The 17,126-nt window shown below is 45.2% G+C and overlaps 2 protein-coding genes across 2 annotated transcripts; both read right to left on the bottom strand.

The window, feature by feature from the left end:
* Positions 1–1,636: 1,636 nt before the first annotated feature.
* LOC139587696 (aldo-keto reductase family 1 member B10-like) lies at positions 1,637–7,269 on the bottom strand. Its single transcript, XM_071422137.1, has 10 exons — positions 7,151–7,269; positions 6,901–7,068; positions 6,486–6,602; positions 5,241–5,318; positions 4,840–4,962; positions 4,257–4,357; positions 4,021–4,102; positions 3,449–3,532; positions 2,979–3,061; positions 1,637–2,256 (listed from the first exon to the last, which is right to left on the bottom strand). The coding sequence occupies exons 1-10, from the start codon at positions 7,223–7,225 to the stop codon at positions 2,214–2,216; spliced, it is 954 nt and encodes a 317-aa protein (XP_071278238.1). The 5' UTR covers positions 7,226–7,269; the 3' UTR covers positions 1,637–2,213.
* On the bottom strand, positions 7,249–15,852 carry LOC139588639 (aldo-keto reductase family 1 member B7-like). The gene is made up of 11 exons (XM_071424258.1): positions 15,787–15,852; positions 15,264–15,431; positions 14,166–14,282; positions 12,895–12,972; positions 12,116–12,238; positions 11,543–11,649; positions 11,300–11,381; positions 10,381–10,464; positions 9,455–9,537; positions 7,465–7,575; positions 7,249–7,360 (listed from the first exon to the last, which is right to left on the bottom strand). Exons 1-11 carry the CDS (start codon positions 15,850–15,852, stop codon positions 7,249–7,251), a joined length of 1,131 nt encoding a protein of 376 aa, XP_071280359.1.
* Between the last annotated feature and the right edge of the window lie 1,274 nt (positions 15,853–17,126).

The raw sequence follows: 17,126 nt of genomic DNA, 5'->3' as shown, positions 1-17,126 counted from the left end.
CCTCCCACAATTCTTGTCTGCACCAAGTGGTCAGTCATGGTTCATTATATCCGGTTATTTTAACTCCTAGTCATGGCAAGTTCTTGATGCTGCTGTGACATTCAGTCTCTCAGCCTTTCTGTCATCTGTCAAGCACCTTTCATCCATGCACTCACACCTACAACCCAACGATGTGCAGTGCAAGTAGCTCAAGCTTGTCTAGGTGTATCCACCCACTGCACACTGAGTTAAACATAGTACAGCACAAACACTAAGTCAGTCAGCACTGGGCCCTAATACTATTAATGTGGTATTTTCTGAGACCCCTGTCAAAGGGAGGAATGATGAATCTGAGTCCATGTTCTTAGAAGGCTAATTTATTATTTTATGATCTATATTATAATAAAGAATGCTATACTAAACTATACTAAAGAATAGAGAAAGGATGCAGACAGGCTTAACCAGATACTAATGAAAAACTTATGACTCTCTGGACAGAGTCCAACACAGCTTGGTTGTCATTGGCTAATAAGTAAAAACAATTCATATGTTGGATAAACAATCTTCAACCACATTCCAAAGCAGCACAACACAGGAGAAGCAAATGAGAGAAGAATTTGTTTTCCTTTTTCTCTGAGGCTTCTTGACTTCCCAGGAGAAGAATCCTGGGCAAAGATTTTTCAGAAAATATGACAGTAACACTATTAACCTTCACAAATGCTGTTTTTTGTTAATCATCTTGTTCTCAAGGAAGTCTCTTGACCACTCAGTTGCTCAAGACACAGCTCAAACTTCACATGCCTTTGTCAGAGCCCAGAGCTTGGTCTGGTGTGGATGTTATGATCAGAATGCAGATGTTCTGCAGGTGCCCTGTGCCCACCAGCCCGAGGCACACATGGACACCTGAGCTGCCACAGTGTCACAGCACCTCCCAGGTATCCTAGCACTGCCCAGCCAGGCTCACCTGCACCCTCCAAGGAGGGAGAGGCTTTCTCAGGGGCAGCCTTTACTCGTTCACATGGTTACAGCGAGCAGAGACCTGTCCCAGTGCCTCAGCACAGCCTAAGGGAACATAACACTGCTCCAGAGCCAGGCTCTGGGCAGCAGCAGCTCAGCATTAACAGGTACCAGTTCCAGCAGGCACCCTCTGCTTCTGTGCTGCACCAGACCCCTGCTTAACACTGCTGATCTCCCCCAGCCTCTGTCACTCTGGGCTTTTGATAGCCAGACAGCAGCACTGGCTACCAACCAAACCAGCCCACAGTGATACCAGTGCAGAGCTTTCCAGCAGTTTCAGGCGTTGGGTCTCCTGTTGCTTGTTAACCTACAGTCCACACTAAGGCTTGTGTGGTGGTGTTCAAGGGTCTCCAGGATGAGGGAAGAGGTGAGAATCCTGACTCCATGTTTCAAGAAGGCTGATTTATTATTTTATGATATAAATTATATTAAAAATGCTATACTAACACTCTACTTAAGAAAGGGGAAAGGAGACATCAGAAGGCTAGAAAGGAATGATAATAAAAAACCTGTGACAGCTCACAGCCTCAACACAGCTGGCTGTGGTTGGTCATTAAGTAAAAACAATCCACATGAGACCAATAAAAGACGCACCTGTTGGTAAACTATCTCCAGTCTGAAGAGAACTTCCAAACAAGCAGTAATTCAAATATTTTTATTTTGGTCAAGAATGAAATTGAACATCAATCTCTGTCCAGTTTCAGCCTGTAAAAAAGTGACTGAAATAAGGCCCAGGATGAGTTACTCATCTATAGGTCTGGACACTTCTCCCATTTATTCTTATTTCCCAGAAAGCTTTGGGCTGTACTCTAGAAGTTAATTTTGTCTTTTACCTTCAGGAAGTGATTATGTGATTATTCAGGATGGATTTTTCTCCTGTACTTACATATCCTTAACCCTGCAGCCTTAAGTGGTGCTGATGCAAGACAGTAGATAAAAATCAGTTGTTAGTTCCCTCTTCTGTTTTCTCCTTTGCTATTTCAGCCATGCAGAGACACTCACGTAATGAGAATTATCACAGCCCACACTTTGTTCTTCAGAACAACTGTGCAATTCCCTTCCACCAAAGAAGAAAACCCAAAGTCACTGAACACATATCCTGTGCCTTTGCTGGGAGGAGGGATACAGTGTGTCAGCTACACAGTGCACAATTTGAGGCAATGGTAGAAGCTCGTTAGACCCTGGGGGCCTGAGAGAGGCCAGGAAAAGAACCATCTTCAGTATTCTGCATTGAAAGGGTACTCCTTAAGATTTTTGCACCTGGAGGAAATCAAAGAGGAAAGATTACTCAAGGCTAAAATAATTGCTATATAGAACAACCGTGGGTGTACAGAGGAGCCTTCAAAGGAGGCTCTGAACTGAATAACTGCAGAGTAAACTTAATAGATTTGATAGTATAGGAACAGCTTACAGGACCAACACGTTCCAGCCTTTTTCTATTATTCAGGCACTGAACAGTGGTGGGACCAAGTTACTTTGTAGATACAGAGTTAAAATTCACACTGCTTGCAGAGACAGCAGCAGTTTCTGTGGCCTTGCAGCCAATACTTCCTGTCTTGGTGCATATTCTGCAAGCAGCTGTGCTTTGTACTGCACAACAGGAGGTCATTCCCCACCACAACCACCTGGGTAAGAGCTGACATCAATTTATAATACCCCACAAAAAAAAATTACCCCAAGTTTAAAACTGCCTGATGCTCATTTCTCCCATATGGACACAGCCAAAGTTACCAAACAGAACTCTCGTTTTGGAATTCCAGGCATACAAAGTTTCCTGGAGAATGGATTCACAATGAATACACAGCATGACTTACACTTGCCTTTCAGTCAGTAAACTGGAAGTATAACAACAGATGCTTCATCCCCAAAATTATTTCAGATTTCAAAATACACCCAATTTGAAGAGCTATACCAGTTCCTGTGAGATCAGGATAAAGACCATAGAAAATGTAAGAGTTTGAAGGACACAAACTGTCACTTACGTGACCATTGCACAGATCCTCCAGTTTCTGTTTAAGCTAAGAAGGGTTGCCATCTCCTCTTTAGACAGTTCAAAGTCAAACACCTAAAAAGAGAAAACCAGCTGGATTTTACTTCTTTGAACAAATCAAATCAGAAGCAAGATTCATGAGATTAAAGAACAAGTTTGTATCAGAAAGGATGCTGGGTACAAGTGATGGATTAATGAAACACAGTAAGGAAAAGAAATATTCTTGGGTTTTCCAGACTCTACTGGCAGAGGGAAGAACAGAACAGGATTGTAAAGTGCCTGATAGTGTTATCAGCACACTTTTTCCAACAGCTCTCTCTATTCTTCACTGTAGTTTTCACTGTAGCCCTGACTTCCAGACAAAAAGAGCCCAGCCCTCTTGCTGCAGGAGCCCGTGGCAAGGGTGATAAAGGATCCAAAGCATCCCTGAGGGGCAGCCCCTGCTCTCTCCTGATCCCTCACCTGGAAGTTCTCCACAATGCGCTGTGGGGTGACAGATTTGGGAATCACAATCACATTTCTCTGGATCTGGAAGCGGAGGAGAACCTGCAAAAAGAGACAACTGAATCATTCCTCCTGTTCCAACAGCTGTTTTCCCTGAGCTATCCCCACTTCTGCAGAGCTGCATTTCAAATCATCCCTGGCCCTGCAGTCCAGGCTGCACTGCCTGGAGAGCAAAGAGGGAAGGGCTGGAAGCCCCCATGGGAGGTCTCCTTTCCATTCTGGCTTTGGGTCAGTCAATTCCTTTCCTTAGCACCCAGAAGTTTTGCACTACATGCAAGGTTTTAATTTCTTCAAAACGACTTGAGAAGTGATAACTGAAGATGAGTCAAGAATATTTTCTTGACTGATGGCCAGACTTAGTAGTAGCATATCTTGCAGGCCACAGAATGCCCAGCCTGCACTGCTTGTTAACAAGACACAAAAGCAGCATTATTCACAGGTAACACCACAGAGGCTGTTCCCTCTCTTCAGCTGTTTTTTAAAATTTCTGTGTTACAGGAAGGGGTATCCACTGTCTGCCACCTACCCACCTGTGCTGGAGTTTTGTTGTGCTTGGCTGCAATCTCCTTGATCTTGGGGTCATCCAGAAGGGAAGGTGCATCTGGCTTAGAACTAGACAAAGTAGGGGAGAAAAGGATGAAACAACACAGAATCACTTCAGAGAGATTCCATCTAGCCCCATTAATTAAAAAAGAAAAAAAAATATATATACACCTGCAGCATTACTCAGTTAGTCATAAATCACATGAACCCACTTGGAAATTACCCATCAGGACGTCCAAGGGGACAGTATGCTGTCACAGTGATCCCTTTGGAGTGGCAGTAGTCAATCAGCTTCTCCTGGGAAAGGTATGGATGAGACTCAATCTGCCAACACAGAAGCATAAACTGAGAGCTGTAAAACTACTGTAGTTTTCCCCTGCCCCAGAGGTTTTTCTGAATCCTAATTTGCTAATTAGAGCTTGCTTTCACCCCACCCTGCAGGTGGCCTATGTGACAATACAAGACTATAATTCTATAGGGCACCAACTTTTGAGTCTTTATGTGCTTTTTGGATTTTTTTCTGAGAGGCTTTATAAGAGTCAATCATTATGTCAGAATGATCCCTCATATGTGGATTCTTCATGCCTCCAGAGAGAATGATTCCTAGGAAAACACTCCAAAGTTCAACAAGATGAGACGAAAAGGAAATATTCTGGTTCTGTTTGTATGAAGAAATGTCCAGAGAGAGGGATTTAAACTACAAGCTCTGTCTACTTTGTTCTCCCTTTTTCCACCCCCTCATTCAACTGTAATTGGATCTTTATAATCCCTGAAAAGTATTCCCCTGCAGTCACTTTGCAGCTCACCTGATTATTTGCAGGCTTGTGCTTCAGTCCTGGCTTGTTCAAGATTCTTTCAATCTGCTCACGGTTGAAGTTGGAGATTCCAATGGCTTTTACCAGGCCAGCATCCACCAGCTCCTCCATGGCCTGGCAGAAAGGGGAGCACAGTCAGCATGCAGTGGGTTAAGAGATGACTGAATGCATTTTTCATGACATGCTCTGTTTGTCTTCATGGGAAGCAATGTTTAAATTTTTAAACAATTTTTTAAAATGAACAATTTTTTAAACCGCATTTTTAAAACTGTGTGCTTCTCTGAGTTCTTTCCAACTAATTCTGCATCCGTGGCTGAACATTCTGCAGCTGCTGAAGCCAGCAGCACTGCTGAGGACAGGAGATGTGACTCTTCCACTCAGGATGAACTCACCTCCCATGTCTGCAGGATATCTGTGTTGCTGGGGATAGCCATGCCTTTGTCATCTGCAGGGAACAGATCCTCTCCTGCCTGTCAGTGACAGAGAAAGTGCTTGAAAATCTCTTGACAAATCCACTTGAGTGCTCACAACCACAATATCCTAAACTTCTAGTGCAAGACTGCTGGCTCTTCTCTACACTCAGTCATTCCTTCTAGAAGTGAAGGAATTTAAGGCATTTTTGCCAGTGACCATTCCCAGTAGAACAGGTTTTTCTGCCAGACCCCTGGAAGTGATGGCTCACCCAAACACCCACAGGGAAACAAATCAGTCAGAGCTGCAGCCTCCAGTCTCACATGTGCTCCCTTCAGGGGCCGTTCTTTGGTTCCCACTTAGCAAGAACCATTTTGTTCTTATTCCAGGGGGCATCAACACTTTGGTCTACACAACACCAGATCTACTGAAAAGAGCTGTTGTGTGCACTGACAGCTTTTCCATGACAACACTCAGTGCAAAGCCACCAACACTAGGAAAGCTGGAAGAGCCTTTGTGTACGAGTTATGAAAAGATGCCAAGACTGAACTGTGTTTAGCAGCTGTTTGCTGCTGTCATCATGAGACAGTTTCATCTTCATGGCTCTGCTCATATAAAATTAAAATAAAGCATGCAAAAGCCATGATAATCTCAAAGGCAACAGGTAGAATGGGAAGGGATCAGACTGAATGAGGGTACAAAGGCTGTGACTAGAAATATTCAAACTCAGACATCCACTCCTAAACACTCTCACAAAAATTTCACCTTTTAAATTCCTGTCTCAGTGGAACAACACTAAGGCTTCTACAAGCAAGGCCAGCTCAATCTGTACTGCATTATGGACTTGCTGATTAATGAGAGAAATGGAAAACAGAAATGCTTTCTTTTGCTCCCTGATTCTGTAGCACACAAAGGAAAATTGCAGAGAAGCAGCAAAAAGCAATCTTGTTCCCACAAGGGGTGATTCTGAGATGATCACACACTGGATTTGCAAGAGAAAAGGAAAGCAAGCCTTCTATGGATTTCAGGCCATCATTCCCAGGATCAAAGGGGTATGAAAACAACTGCCTCTGGAGCAGAGACCAAGAGCCTCAGTCACACAGGGTCAAGCTGAGCACCAGAGCAGTGCTGCCACAGATAACAGCACGTAATTGTCAGCCAGAACAACTGTTGGGCTGTTAAGCCACACACAAGAAACAAAGTTAAGGGCATTGCTGCTACTGTACCTTGAAGCCAAAAGGCCAGTGGACAAGGTAGAGGTCCAGGTAAGCCAGCTTCAGGTCTGCAAGAGTCTTCTGGCAGGCTCCCTTCACCAGAGGCTTCTCGTGGAAGGTGCACCACAGCTGGAGACAAAAACAGGGCAGACTGTGACCTCCTGGGGGAAAGCTCTGCAGTGCTCTCCTGCACAGCACTGCTCCCTGTTCTTGGGAACGAGCTGTAGAACGGGCCTGCCCAGTGCTCTTCACACGCAGCGAGGCTGGGCTGTGTGGCAGCACAGGAAACAAGAGAACAGGATCAGGAATTAACTAATTTACTTTACAAAATTCTCCAGTGCTACGGCGTCTAACTGTGTTAAACGTTAGATGTTCCTAGCACAGGTAAAACCAGTGTGTCCATAATCCATGACTATCTGATCCATACCTTGCTGACCACGAAGAGATCTTCTCTTTTCACAGCACCTTCCTTGATTTTCTGCTGGATCCCTTCCCCAACTTCCTTCTCGTTCTGATACACATAGGCACAGTCGAAGTGGCGGTACCCGGCATCGATGGCAGCCATCACCGCAGCCGTCACCTTCCCTGGGGGGGACTAGAGGGAAAAAAGGGCAGGACAGGTCTCGCTGAGGGATTCTCAGGCGCTGCCCCGTCCCGCAGCGCGGTGCCCGCCTCACCTTCCATGTGCCGAGCCCCATGAGAGGCGCGCTGGCGGCAGCCCCGAGCCGCACGTACCCCGCCATGCCGGCCATGTTTGCCCCGCGCCCGCAGCCAATCAGCGCCGCCGCTCTGCGCGAGCCCGCCGCGACAACCAATTAACGCCCCCGTTCCGCGCGAGCCCGTCGCGCCAACCAATCAGCAGCGGAGCCGGCAGGCAATGGAGCCCGCTGGGCAGTTATGGGGGATGCAGTGAGGGGGGAGCCCGTGTGGGAAGGAGCCCGTGTGGGAGGGAATCCCGGTGTTCCCGCGGGAGAACGATGAAATTCCTTACGCTGGGGTGTCCCGGCCCGGATCCTGCAGCGCCCTGTCCCTGTCCCTCGGGGTGTCCGTGTTTATCCTCCTTGTGCCATGTCCCCGGGTGTTCTCACGCCCGCTCGGTTCCCTGAGAGTGACACCAACACGGGACAAACAGTTTCACTCTGGGGCGAGTTTGCGAGTCATTTCGGAAATGATCAGTACAAATCACTTCCTTTTAAATGCTTTTCCTTTAAGGGTATTTTAATGCGTTTTCCAAACTCCTGAAGAACGCTGAGTTTACAGCGAATATCACAAGGACCGCGTTGTCCCTGTGCCTTAGGAAGTGCAGACCGTATTTCAGAAGGAAACACACAAGTGTGGAAATAAACGGTAGGCGGCCTTTTAATTTCACTTTAGAAACTGACTTTGCAATTTCGGAGAGGCTGAGCAGATGGGATGTTGAAAGTGCAATGAAAAATAAATTAATTTATCAACAGGATCCTCCCAAGTGCTCCATAATGGCCTGTCAGGGGTGCTTGGGAGGCTTTGCTGTTTGCTCGTGCTTGGAGAATTCCTTCAGGTACAAACAAATCTGAAATATGCACTATGGGGTGTTTTTCTCTGGATGCCTCTCCCACAGCAGACACCCAAGATTTTTCTGCTTCATTTAACTGAAGGCAGACAGAATCATTAGTTTTAATTAAATCTTCCCCCAGGTTTCTGGCAGTGCTGTCAGCTGTCCTCTGCAGGATGTGGTGTTGTGGTTTAACCACACAGGAGAGCAGGGCTGAGAAATGCAATTAGTCCCTCCACTCACTTCATTCTGTGAACTGATGTTCTCCTGTGAAGGCTGGTGCTTGGTTTTCCCAAGGCATGCTGTGAGAGACACCTTGGTGTTTTAGGAGAGGATTTTGGGCAGAAGGTTTTGTGTTTTGCTTTGTTTGCCTTGCCCAGACCGTGCCAATCTCCAGGAGGTGACATTTGTGTCCGTCCTGAAGGTGTGGCTGGGGCTGTCAGGTGATGGCAGGGCCTTTGAGAAAAGAGTAGATGTTGGAACAGAATATTTACATTGCTAAATGGTGTGCATTGGTTCAACTTCCAGATGCTTGTTTAGGCAGGAATAAAACAGGGGGGTAGAGATTTAATCTGATTTTAAATATTGGCCTCCTTCTTGCCTTGAGTTCAGATCAAGCCAGGAGCATCCTCTGAGGTCCCATCACTCTCTCTGTGTCTTCTCAAGAGGTTTTTTTCCAAGATCTGTGATAATTCTTGTATGTGTCTATTCAAAACAGGGCTGTGGCTGGTGAGGAGAGGACATGGTGGGTGCTGAGGGATGGCAGGGAAAATGCTGAGTGTCCCAGGCAGGATCTGTGTCCCCTCTCTGCAGTGACTGCAACCCACCCCTCTGTGCATCTCTGGGCAGGATGGTTTTGGGTTTCTCCTACAGTAGACAGAAAACTTTCCACCAATTAGGTTTTTGCATTTTAAAGTTCATTTTATTTAAGATGCATGACACTTCTGATGGAATAGTGGATCTGTGGGGTGTGTTTGTCAACATCTGCTTTCTGCTGATTCAAGACTGAAGGGAACCAGTGAATAGTGGTGCTGTAGAAAATACTCTTTCCTTCTTCCAAAAACCCCAAATGTTGTGGGATAAACATCCCATGTCTTCCCTGGCAGATGGCACCAGAGGTCTGGTGAAGGCCATGTTACAAACACCTTCAGTATTCTGCATGGAAAGGGTATTCCTTGAGATTTTTGGACCTGAAAGAAATAAAAGTGGGACTGTTATTTTCACCCATGATTAAAAATTAGAATGTAGTTTGGTTTAAAGTCTGTGTTGTTTTTAAAATGAAAATATTAAGCCCTTTCCTGAAAATGTTATTTTTTTGGGACAAACCAGTTGTGTTGGCATGATATTTAAAAAAATTGAATTTAATGTTACCTAGAAGGTGTGACACAAAATTCCTTGTAAAGAATATCCAGAATTTAAGATTTAGAAGAAAACAAGCAGCATCACTTACACGTTCATTTCACAGATCCTCCAGTTTCTGTTGAAGGACAGAATAGTTGCCATCTCCTCTTTAGTCAGTTCAAAGTCAAACACCTAATTAGAAATACAAGGGGAAATCACTTCTTTGAACACACCTAAGAGAAATACAAGAGCTCCACACTGGAGATTCCATTTTCACACATGGACCACTGAATTATGAAGAACAACTTGTTTTATGGACATAAGGATTATTTGATGAACATTGCTGATTCTAGATGTTTCAGGCATATTCCTGTGTGGGGATTCCAAGCAAGCTGTGACCATGATATTTTCTAAAAAATCCCTTTGCCAGGATTTCTTCTCCTGGGAAGCTGGAAAGCTTCAGCTTCTCCCTGTTTTGCTGCTCTGGAATGTGATTTGGAGAATTGTTTATCCAAACATGTGAATTGTTTTTAATTCATGACCAATCACCATCAGCTGTGTTAGACTCTGAGGAGTCAGTCATGGGTTTTTAATATTCATTGTTGTTAAACCTTCTGGTGTATCCTTCTCTTTCTTTAGTATAGTTTCAGTATAGCGTAATGTAATGTAATATAATATATATAATATATATAATATATATAATATAATATAATATAATATAATATAATATAATATAATATAATATAATATAATATATATCAGTCTTTTGAGACATGGAGTCAGATTCATCTCTTCCCCCATCCTGGGGACCCTCACAAACACCACACTCATCCATCCACAAGCCATGGAACAGGGAATGCTATCATGCAAAGATTGCTGATTAAACTCTCGAGAAGGAGGCCTGGTTTAACACTCAGTCAAGTGCAGTTAAGCAGGAAGAAGCCCAGCCCTCTTGCTGCAGGAGCCTGTGGCAAGGGTGATAAAGGATCCAAACCATCCCTGAGGGGCAGCCCCTGCTCTCTCCTGATCCCTCACCTGGAAGTTCTCCACAATGCGCTGTGGGGTGACAGATTTGGGAATCACAATCACATTTCTCTGGATCTGGAAGCGGAGGAGAACCTGCAAAAAGAGACAACTGAATCATTCCTCCTGTTCCAACAGCTGTTTTCCCTGAGCCATCCCCACTTCTGCAGAGCTGCATTTCAAATCATCCCTGGCCCTGCAGTCCAGGCTGTGAGAGAAGCAGAGAAAATAATGATCAAAACAATTCTTACCTCATTTGCTACTGCTGTGTTTGTACTCATGCAGAATGTGTTTTAGAGGTTGTTTACCCAATGTGATTGCTTGATTAGATTCTAGTAAATTGTTTGTGTTAATTAGCCTATCAAGTGCAAGCTGTCAGGAGAAAGTCACGAGTTTTCTCTAGTATTCTTAAATATTCTTTGTAGTATTTATATAATCTCTAATATATGATATACAATATATATTATATATATGATATATGATATATAACATATATGATATAATGTATTATATACAATATAGAATGTATATGAGATATGATATATCATATATATATACAATACATAATATATAATATATGATATATGGTATATACTATATAGTGTGGTAATATAATATAATAATATAATATAATATAATATAATACAATATAATTTTAATGAAAGGAGTGTTCAGCATTCCAAAGCCTTAAAGTCAGATACCAATCATTTCCTGCCTCAGGGGTCACCTGTGACTGCTATAGAGGGGAAGTGACATCTGAAGGTGGTCAAGAATCTTTTTGATGGCCAAAGAGTTAATAGTGTGTCCTGGAGGTAATAAAAAATCTGCATTGTTAGGGAAAAATCAGAGGAGTGCCACAATTCATGGGGAAGGGACAGAGGTTCTGGACTTTCTGGAGCTCTGTTTTCCTACATTGGGAAGAAGTACCCACCTGTGCTGGGGTTTTGTTGTGCTTGGCTGCAATCTCTTTGATCTTGGGGTCATCCAGAAGGGAAGGATCCCCAGGCTTAGCCCTACACAGAGGAAACAAATCAGTGGCAAGAAACCTCCACAGAAATATTCACCACAGCAACAGAGATCTGTGTTTAAATAAGAAATGAGTGGTGTATGTGTAGTCTCAGGGCTTCAATCATAACCCCCAGCAGCTCCCTGGCAGATTGCAAAGCAAATTTACCATGGTCTGTCAGGAGAGCCAAGAGGACAGTATGCAGTCACAGCCAGCCCTTTGGACTGACAGTACTTGATCAGCTTCTCCTGGGTGAGGTATGGATGAGATTCAATCTGCCAACACAAAAACAAAGAGTCTGACAGTGGCAATATTTCAACTGCTGAAATATTGTTGTGCTCCATAAATTATCTCCTGGTCCAATTAGAGGCTGCTTTTTTCCCTAATTTGACAGTGGCCTGCATGATAATACCCATCCTTAGTATTAAAACACCTATTTTAATACAAAGGGCTTGTACAGTTTTTGCTGGGGGGGGTTCACAAAGCTCATCTCTGGGTCATTCCTTATTCCAGAAAGGCTGTTTTGAGGGAACTTCTCCAACATCCTTAAACAGTGGTTCAGCAAGGTGATACAAAACAAATAGTAGTATCCAAGTGCTGTACTCTGAAATATCCATAGAGAGGCATTTAAAGTACATGCTGTATCTTCTCTGTTCATCCTTCTCCTATCTCCTCATTCCACTGTAAATGGATGTTTATAATCCCACAAATCCAGTCACCTACAGTCACTGTACAGCTCACCTGGACATTTGCAGGCTTGTGCTTCAGTCCTGGCTTGTTCAAGATTCTTTCAATCTGCTCATGGTTGAAGTTGGAGAATCCAATGGCTTTTACCAATCCACAGTCCATCAGCTCCTCCATGGCCTAAAACAGCAAAATCATCATCCAGTGTGCAAGGCAGCTCATGATGATGTTCTTCCTAATGTGACTTGTTTCCCACCATGAGCAGCACAGAGTAACTGTTTGAAATTGCAAAGTTCTCTGAGGGAAAAGCACGTGCTGGCACATTAATGCCATCTCACCCAAGCCCAAATGCTCATTCCCTGAGTGTGTAGAAATTCACATTGGGTTGCATGAGGAGAAGAATGATGATACTCAGTAATCCACTGTTGTCCAAGCTTTGGAGGGCTGTCCCACACATTACAGGCCAGATCTCAACCTAAAATGACTTTATTTCTCTGAAATTTGTTTGAGCAACTCAAGAAAGGCACAAGAACAGTGGTGAAAACAGTTGTACAGTTGTTATTGTTCCACAGTGAACATTTTCTAGTTTCAGTCTGGTGTGCAGCTGCACTGGAAGTGCTTGTGCAGCTCCAGTCAAGTAAGAACTCAGAGAACACGGATAACCAGGGAAGGATTAAGCATGCCCATTATGAAAAGCTATTTTGTACTGCCTTATGTTCCTTCCAGCTAATTTTGTGTGAACAAGACAACAGTTCTGTGACTGCTGAAGGTAATGGAAGCATGGCAAAGACTGATGAGGACAGAGGACATTCCTCGTCTGCTCTGGCTGAGCTTACCTCCCACGTCTGTAGAAGATCACTGTTGCTGGGTATGGCCATGCCTTTGTCATCTTTGGGAAACAATTCCTCTCCAGCCTATTAGAGAGAGAGAAAAGCCTTGAAATAATTTCTCCTGAGATATTAGCTGTGTGAAATCAGCCAACAGGGATGTAAGGAGCTAAAGCTAATACTGCATTAAAAAAAAATCAAGTAATGCTCACCATAACTTAACCAGTTCTTCAGTCACTTCTTAGTTCATGCATTTTTGTCATCTATTATCCCAATAAAGACAGCTGTTTCTGCTGGACCCTCTGAAGTGATGATCCACAAAGTGCATGCAGGGAAGTGGTTAACTTATAGAACAATATTCTGGAGTCTTACATGAGTTCACTCCAAGTATTGTTCAAGTAACAGTTTCTGTAGGTGTTTTTAAAAAGCTCTGTGGAGGACTGACTTTGGCCCTATGAACACAGACATTTATACTGGAGTGCATCTGCTGACACATGTCCCATGAGGAGGCTCACTGTTGAAATTGCTGTATTAGAAAATTTAGAACAGCCTGTAACTAGACAGTGTGGCCAAAGTATTTTGAATTATTGGAATTATCTAAATGCCACAATATTGTGCAGTTTCACTTGACAACTTTGTCCATGTAGAGCTAACTAAAACAATATTGAAGGAATGGAGTTAAGCTCAAAAGCATAAGGGAGAATAGAGATTTTGATAGGTATCTTTTTGAAATCCAAAGTCTGTGAAACAACACTAAGGCTCCTACAGGCAAGGTCAATCTGTACTGTATTAAGGATTTGGTGATCAAAGAGAGAAATGGGAACAGGAAGTGTTTACTTGCACTGTGTGATTCTGCAACCTGCAGAGGAAAGAATTCCTGTCAGGCAGCAAACTGCACCCCTCTGTCCCAGGGGGTTTTCTTTCAGCAGAGCACTCCTTGGGTTTGTAAAGGAGAGGGAAAGAGGCACAGCTTTTGTTTGCAGCCAGAGGCCTGACCTTGTTGCTGGGGCTGCCTCTCTGTTATCAGGAGGGCAGAGGACGCTGTGCAGGCAGCTCTGGGGCAGAGATCAGGGGCACAGCAGGGCAGGGTGGGCAGCACTGGGGCAGGGCTGGCACAGCAGGGCAGGGTGGGCAGCACTGGGGCAGGGCTGGCACAGCAGGCACAGGCTCTTTCTGGAGCAGCAGTGGTGCTGCAAGTGCTCCTGGCTCTGCTGAGGAGCTCTCCCAGGAATTCTCCCTGGAATCTCACAGGATTTCAAAAAGACCTGCTGCTACTGTACCTTGTAGCCAAAGGGCCAGTGGATGAGGTAGAGATCCAGGTAATCCAACTTGAGCTTGGCAAGACTCTTCTGGCAGGCTCCCTTCACCAGATGCTTCTCATGAAAGGTGCACCAGAGCTGGAGACAAAAGGGGCAGACTGTGACCTCCTGGTTAATGCTCTGCAGTGCTCTCCTGCACAGCACAGGAATGCTCCCTGTTCTTTGGAAGGTGATGTGGCATGAGGCCATCCCAGTGTTCTTCAGATGTGGCAGGCTCTGGGCTGGGCCTGGCCTGTGGCTCTGAGGGCACTGTGTGCCAGTCTCTGGTTCCATGAGTTCACCCATCATGGGTGCTACCCCTTTCCCCAGGGTGTGCCTTGGCAGTAGGGGGCTTTCAGAGGCAGTGCTGTGTCTGAGTGTTGCTCCTGAGCATGCACAGAACTCTGCACTGCATGTAGCAGGCAAAGCCAAGAAGGTATAAGAGAAGCCACAAAGAGTGGTTGCCACCAACCTTTACTTAGGTAAGAAGTAACTCCAGATTCCAGCTAAGTATTTGCTGATGTCTGATTTTTGTAATAAGAAATACAACCCACCAACCCTACCTTCCCTGGGACACGTGCTGAGCAGATTACAGTGTCCCAAGGTGGCCAGAATGACTCCTCCCATGGCAGGGACACCCCTGTGGCAGTGCTCTGAGCCCAGCTGCTGGAACAAGCAGCAGGCAGTGACAGCCTGTGTGCCCTGCTATGCTTTAGCATCAGCAGGGTGTCATTAGCAACCTGCTAATGACACTGAGTGCTCTCTGGCCTCTGCATCATTACTTTGCCTGGGGCTACCTGGTCCCCTCTGCCTTTTCCTGCTTCCCTTCTTTTGCAGGAATCAATCCATCCCTCAGGACTGCTGGGTCACCACAGCAGGGTGCAGACCCAGTGTATCCTTCCTAACTCTCCCTGCAGGATGGGGTGAAGCTGTAAGCTTGCATCAGGAGCGACCTGAATGCTGTTCTGATTTGCTTTATCCTGCAGCATCAAGTTTGTCTCCATTACCTACCTTCCTGCTAGGAGAATACTCCACACAAAGCATTCCCTCAGCTGTGCTCCATGATCATTGGATTCTTACCTTGCTGACAACGAAGAGATCTTCTCTTTTCACAACACCTTCCTTGATTTTCTGCTGGATCCCTTCCCCAATCTCACTCTCATTCAGGTAGGCGTAGGCACAGTCAAAGTGCCGGTACCCGGCATCGATGGCAGCCGTCACTGCAGCTTTTACCTGCCCAGCTGCAGACTGGAAAAAATGCATAAATATTAACAATCTCAAAACAGTGCTTGTTAAACACCTGTATTCTAGCAAAATAAAACCATGTTAAGGAAAGAATTCCCCCCCCCCCCCCCCCCCCCAATCCAGCTTGATGGGGTTTTTTTTTCCTTTACACGAACACTATTTCTTGCAGTGATAAACATGGACTCCAGGGTTGGAAATCAACCTCCAGCCATTTATCTGTAGCTCCACTCCAACTCACTCTCAGCCCAACAACCAGGCAGAGCAGAGCCCCAGGCACCAGAACAGCTCTCCAGAGCTGGACCAGGGGCACTGCAGTTTTTTTGGAGCTCTGCAGTACAGCTGCTTTACTCTCTCTTACCTTCCAGGTGCCCAGCCCCACGATGGGCATCTTGGCAGAGGTGTTTAGCTGCACATGGGTTGCCATGGTCCTGCACTCCCTCCTGCTTGTCTCACCACAGCTGCCTCTTGCCTGTCTGGTTTGACAGTGGCCACTGGCCAGGGCAGGGGACAATGCAGGGGTGTCACTGGTGCTCTGGGCACTCCCATATGCAGCAAACAGGGCTGTGGCTTTATCCCTGTACACCCAGCTCACAAAGGTTAATGTGAAAGCTGAAATAAATTAAAAATTGACAACGTGATTTACTTGGGGCGTGGCAGCAGTGTGCCCTGTGGACCTTTCCCTTATCAAAAGATAAGGCTTGAGGGCAGGTGTTTCCTGATCAGGCTGGTGTTTCTGCTGGGATCAGCTCCTGCAGTGCCCTGTCCTGTCCCTGTGTCTCTCTTGTGCCATGTGCTGAGGTGTTCTGCAGTTCCCCTTGTAGATTTCCTGAGAGAGAAGGTTTCCTTCAGTGAAGTGTCCAGGTTTCCTTCAGTGAAAGTGCCCAGGTTTCATTCCTGCCCAGTCCCAGGGCAGAGTGTGATGCAGAGGCCCCTCACTCCCAGAGCTGCTCCCTCACTGTGTGTGAGTGTGGGCTGAGCCTTTGGCTGGAGCAGCATTTCCCCACCACAGTGCTGGTGGCCTGGGCTGGTCTCCCATTGACAGAGCCTTGTCACCTTGTGTGCTGATGCTGGAGAAACCTCAGTGTGAGGCTGCAGAGGAAGGAGTTCCTTTTCACCCTCCAAAGGTGTTGGCAGCCACTCCTCAGGCTGAAAGGTGAGGCACAGTGTAGAACAGGGAAGTTCACACAGGGCATGCATCCCAAATGTGAGAAGTAAAATTAAGTCCCTGTTTTTCCCGTCTTAACAGGATCACGCCTCTGGTAAAATTCCAGAACTGCCTTTTTTTTTTTTTTCTTTTCATCACTTCTCCTTGTTTTATTATTGTGGTCAGCAGGCATATCTCTATGGCTTGTTTTTTTAGCAGCCAGTGCAGTCATAAAGGAGTTTAAGAATGCAATAACATGTGAGTGTAGAAGAGAAAAGGTGTCCTGTAGCTGCATGGTCATTGTGGATGCCATATATTATTACTGCCACAAACTAACACACCCTTTAGCACAAAACCAGAGCAGGATCCAGGGTGGATGGATGTATTTTAATGTTTGCACACACGGGGGCAGAGTTAAACTTGTGTGTGGCCACTGCTTTTGCATTTCTTCAGTCTTAACTCAGCAGATTGAATTGGGTACTGTATTCCTTAAATTTTGTAATAATGAGGAGTTGGAAAGTCTCTCTTCCTCTGCCTCTTTTCCTAAAAAAGTA

This window comes from Agelaius tricolor, unplaced genomic scaffold (genome assembly GCF_023055355.1).
Source record: "Agelaius tricolor isolate 1412-34295 unplaced genomic scaffold, bAgeTri1.0.p SCAF_3, whole genome shotgun sequence".
NCBI lineage: Eukaryota > Metazoa > Chordata > Aves > Passeriformes > Icteridae > Agelaius > Agelaius tricolor.
The sequence above is the reverse complement of the archived record's forward strand: the minus strand, read 5'-3'. Positions and strand labels throughout refer to the sequence as shown.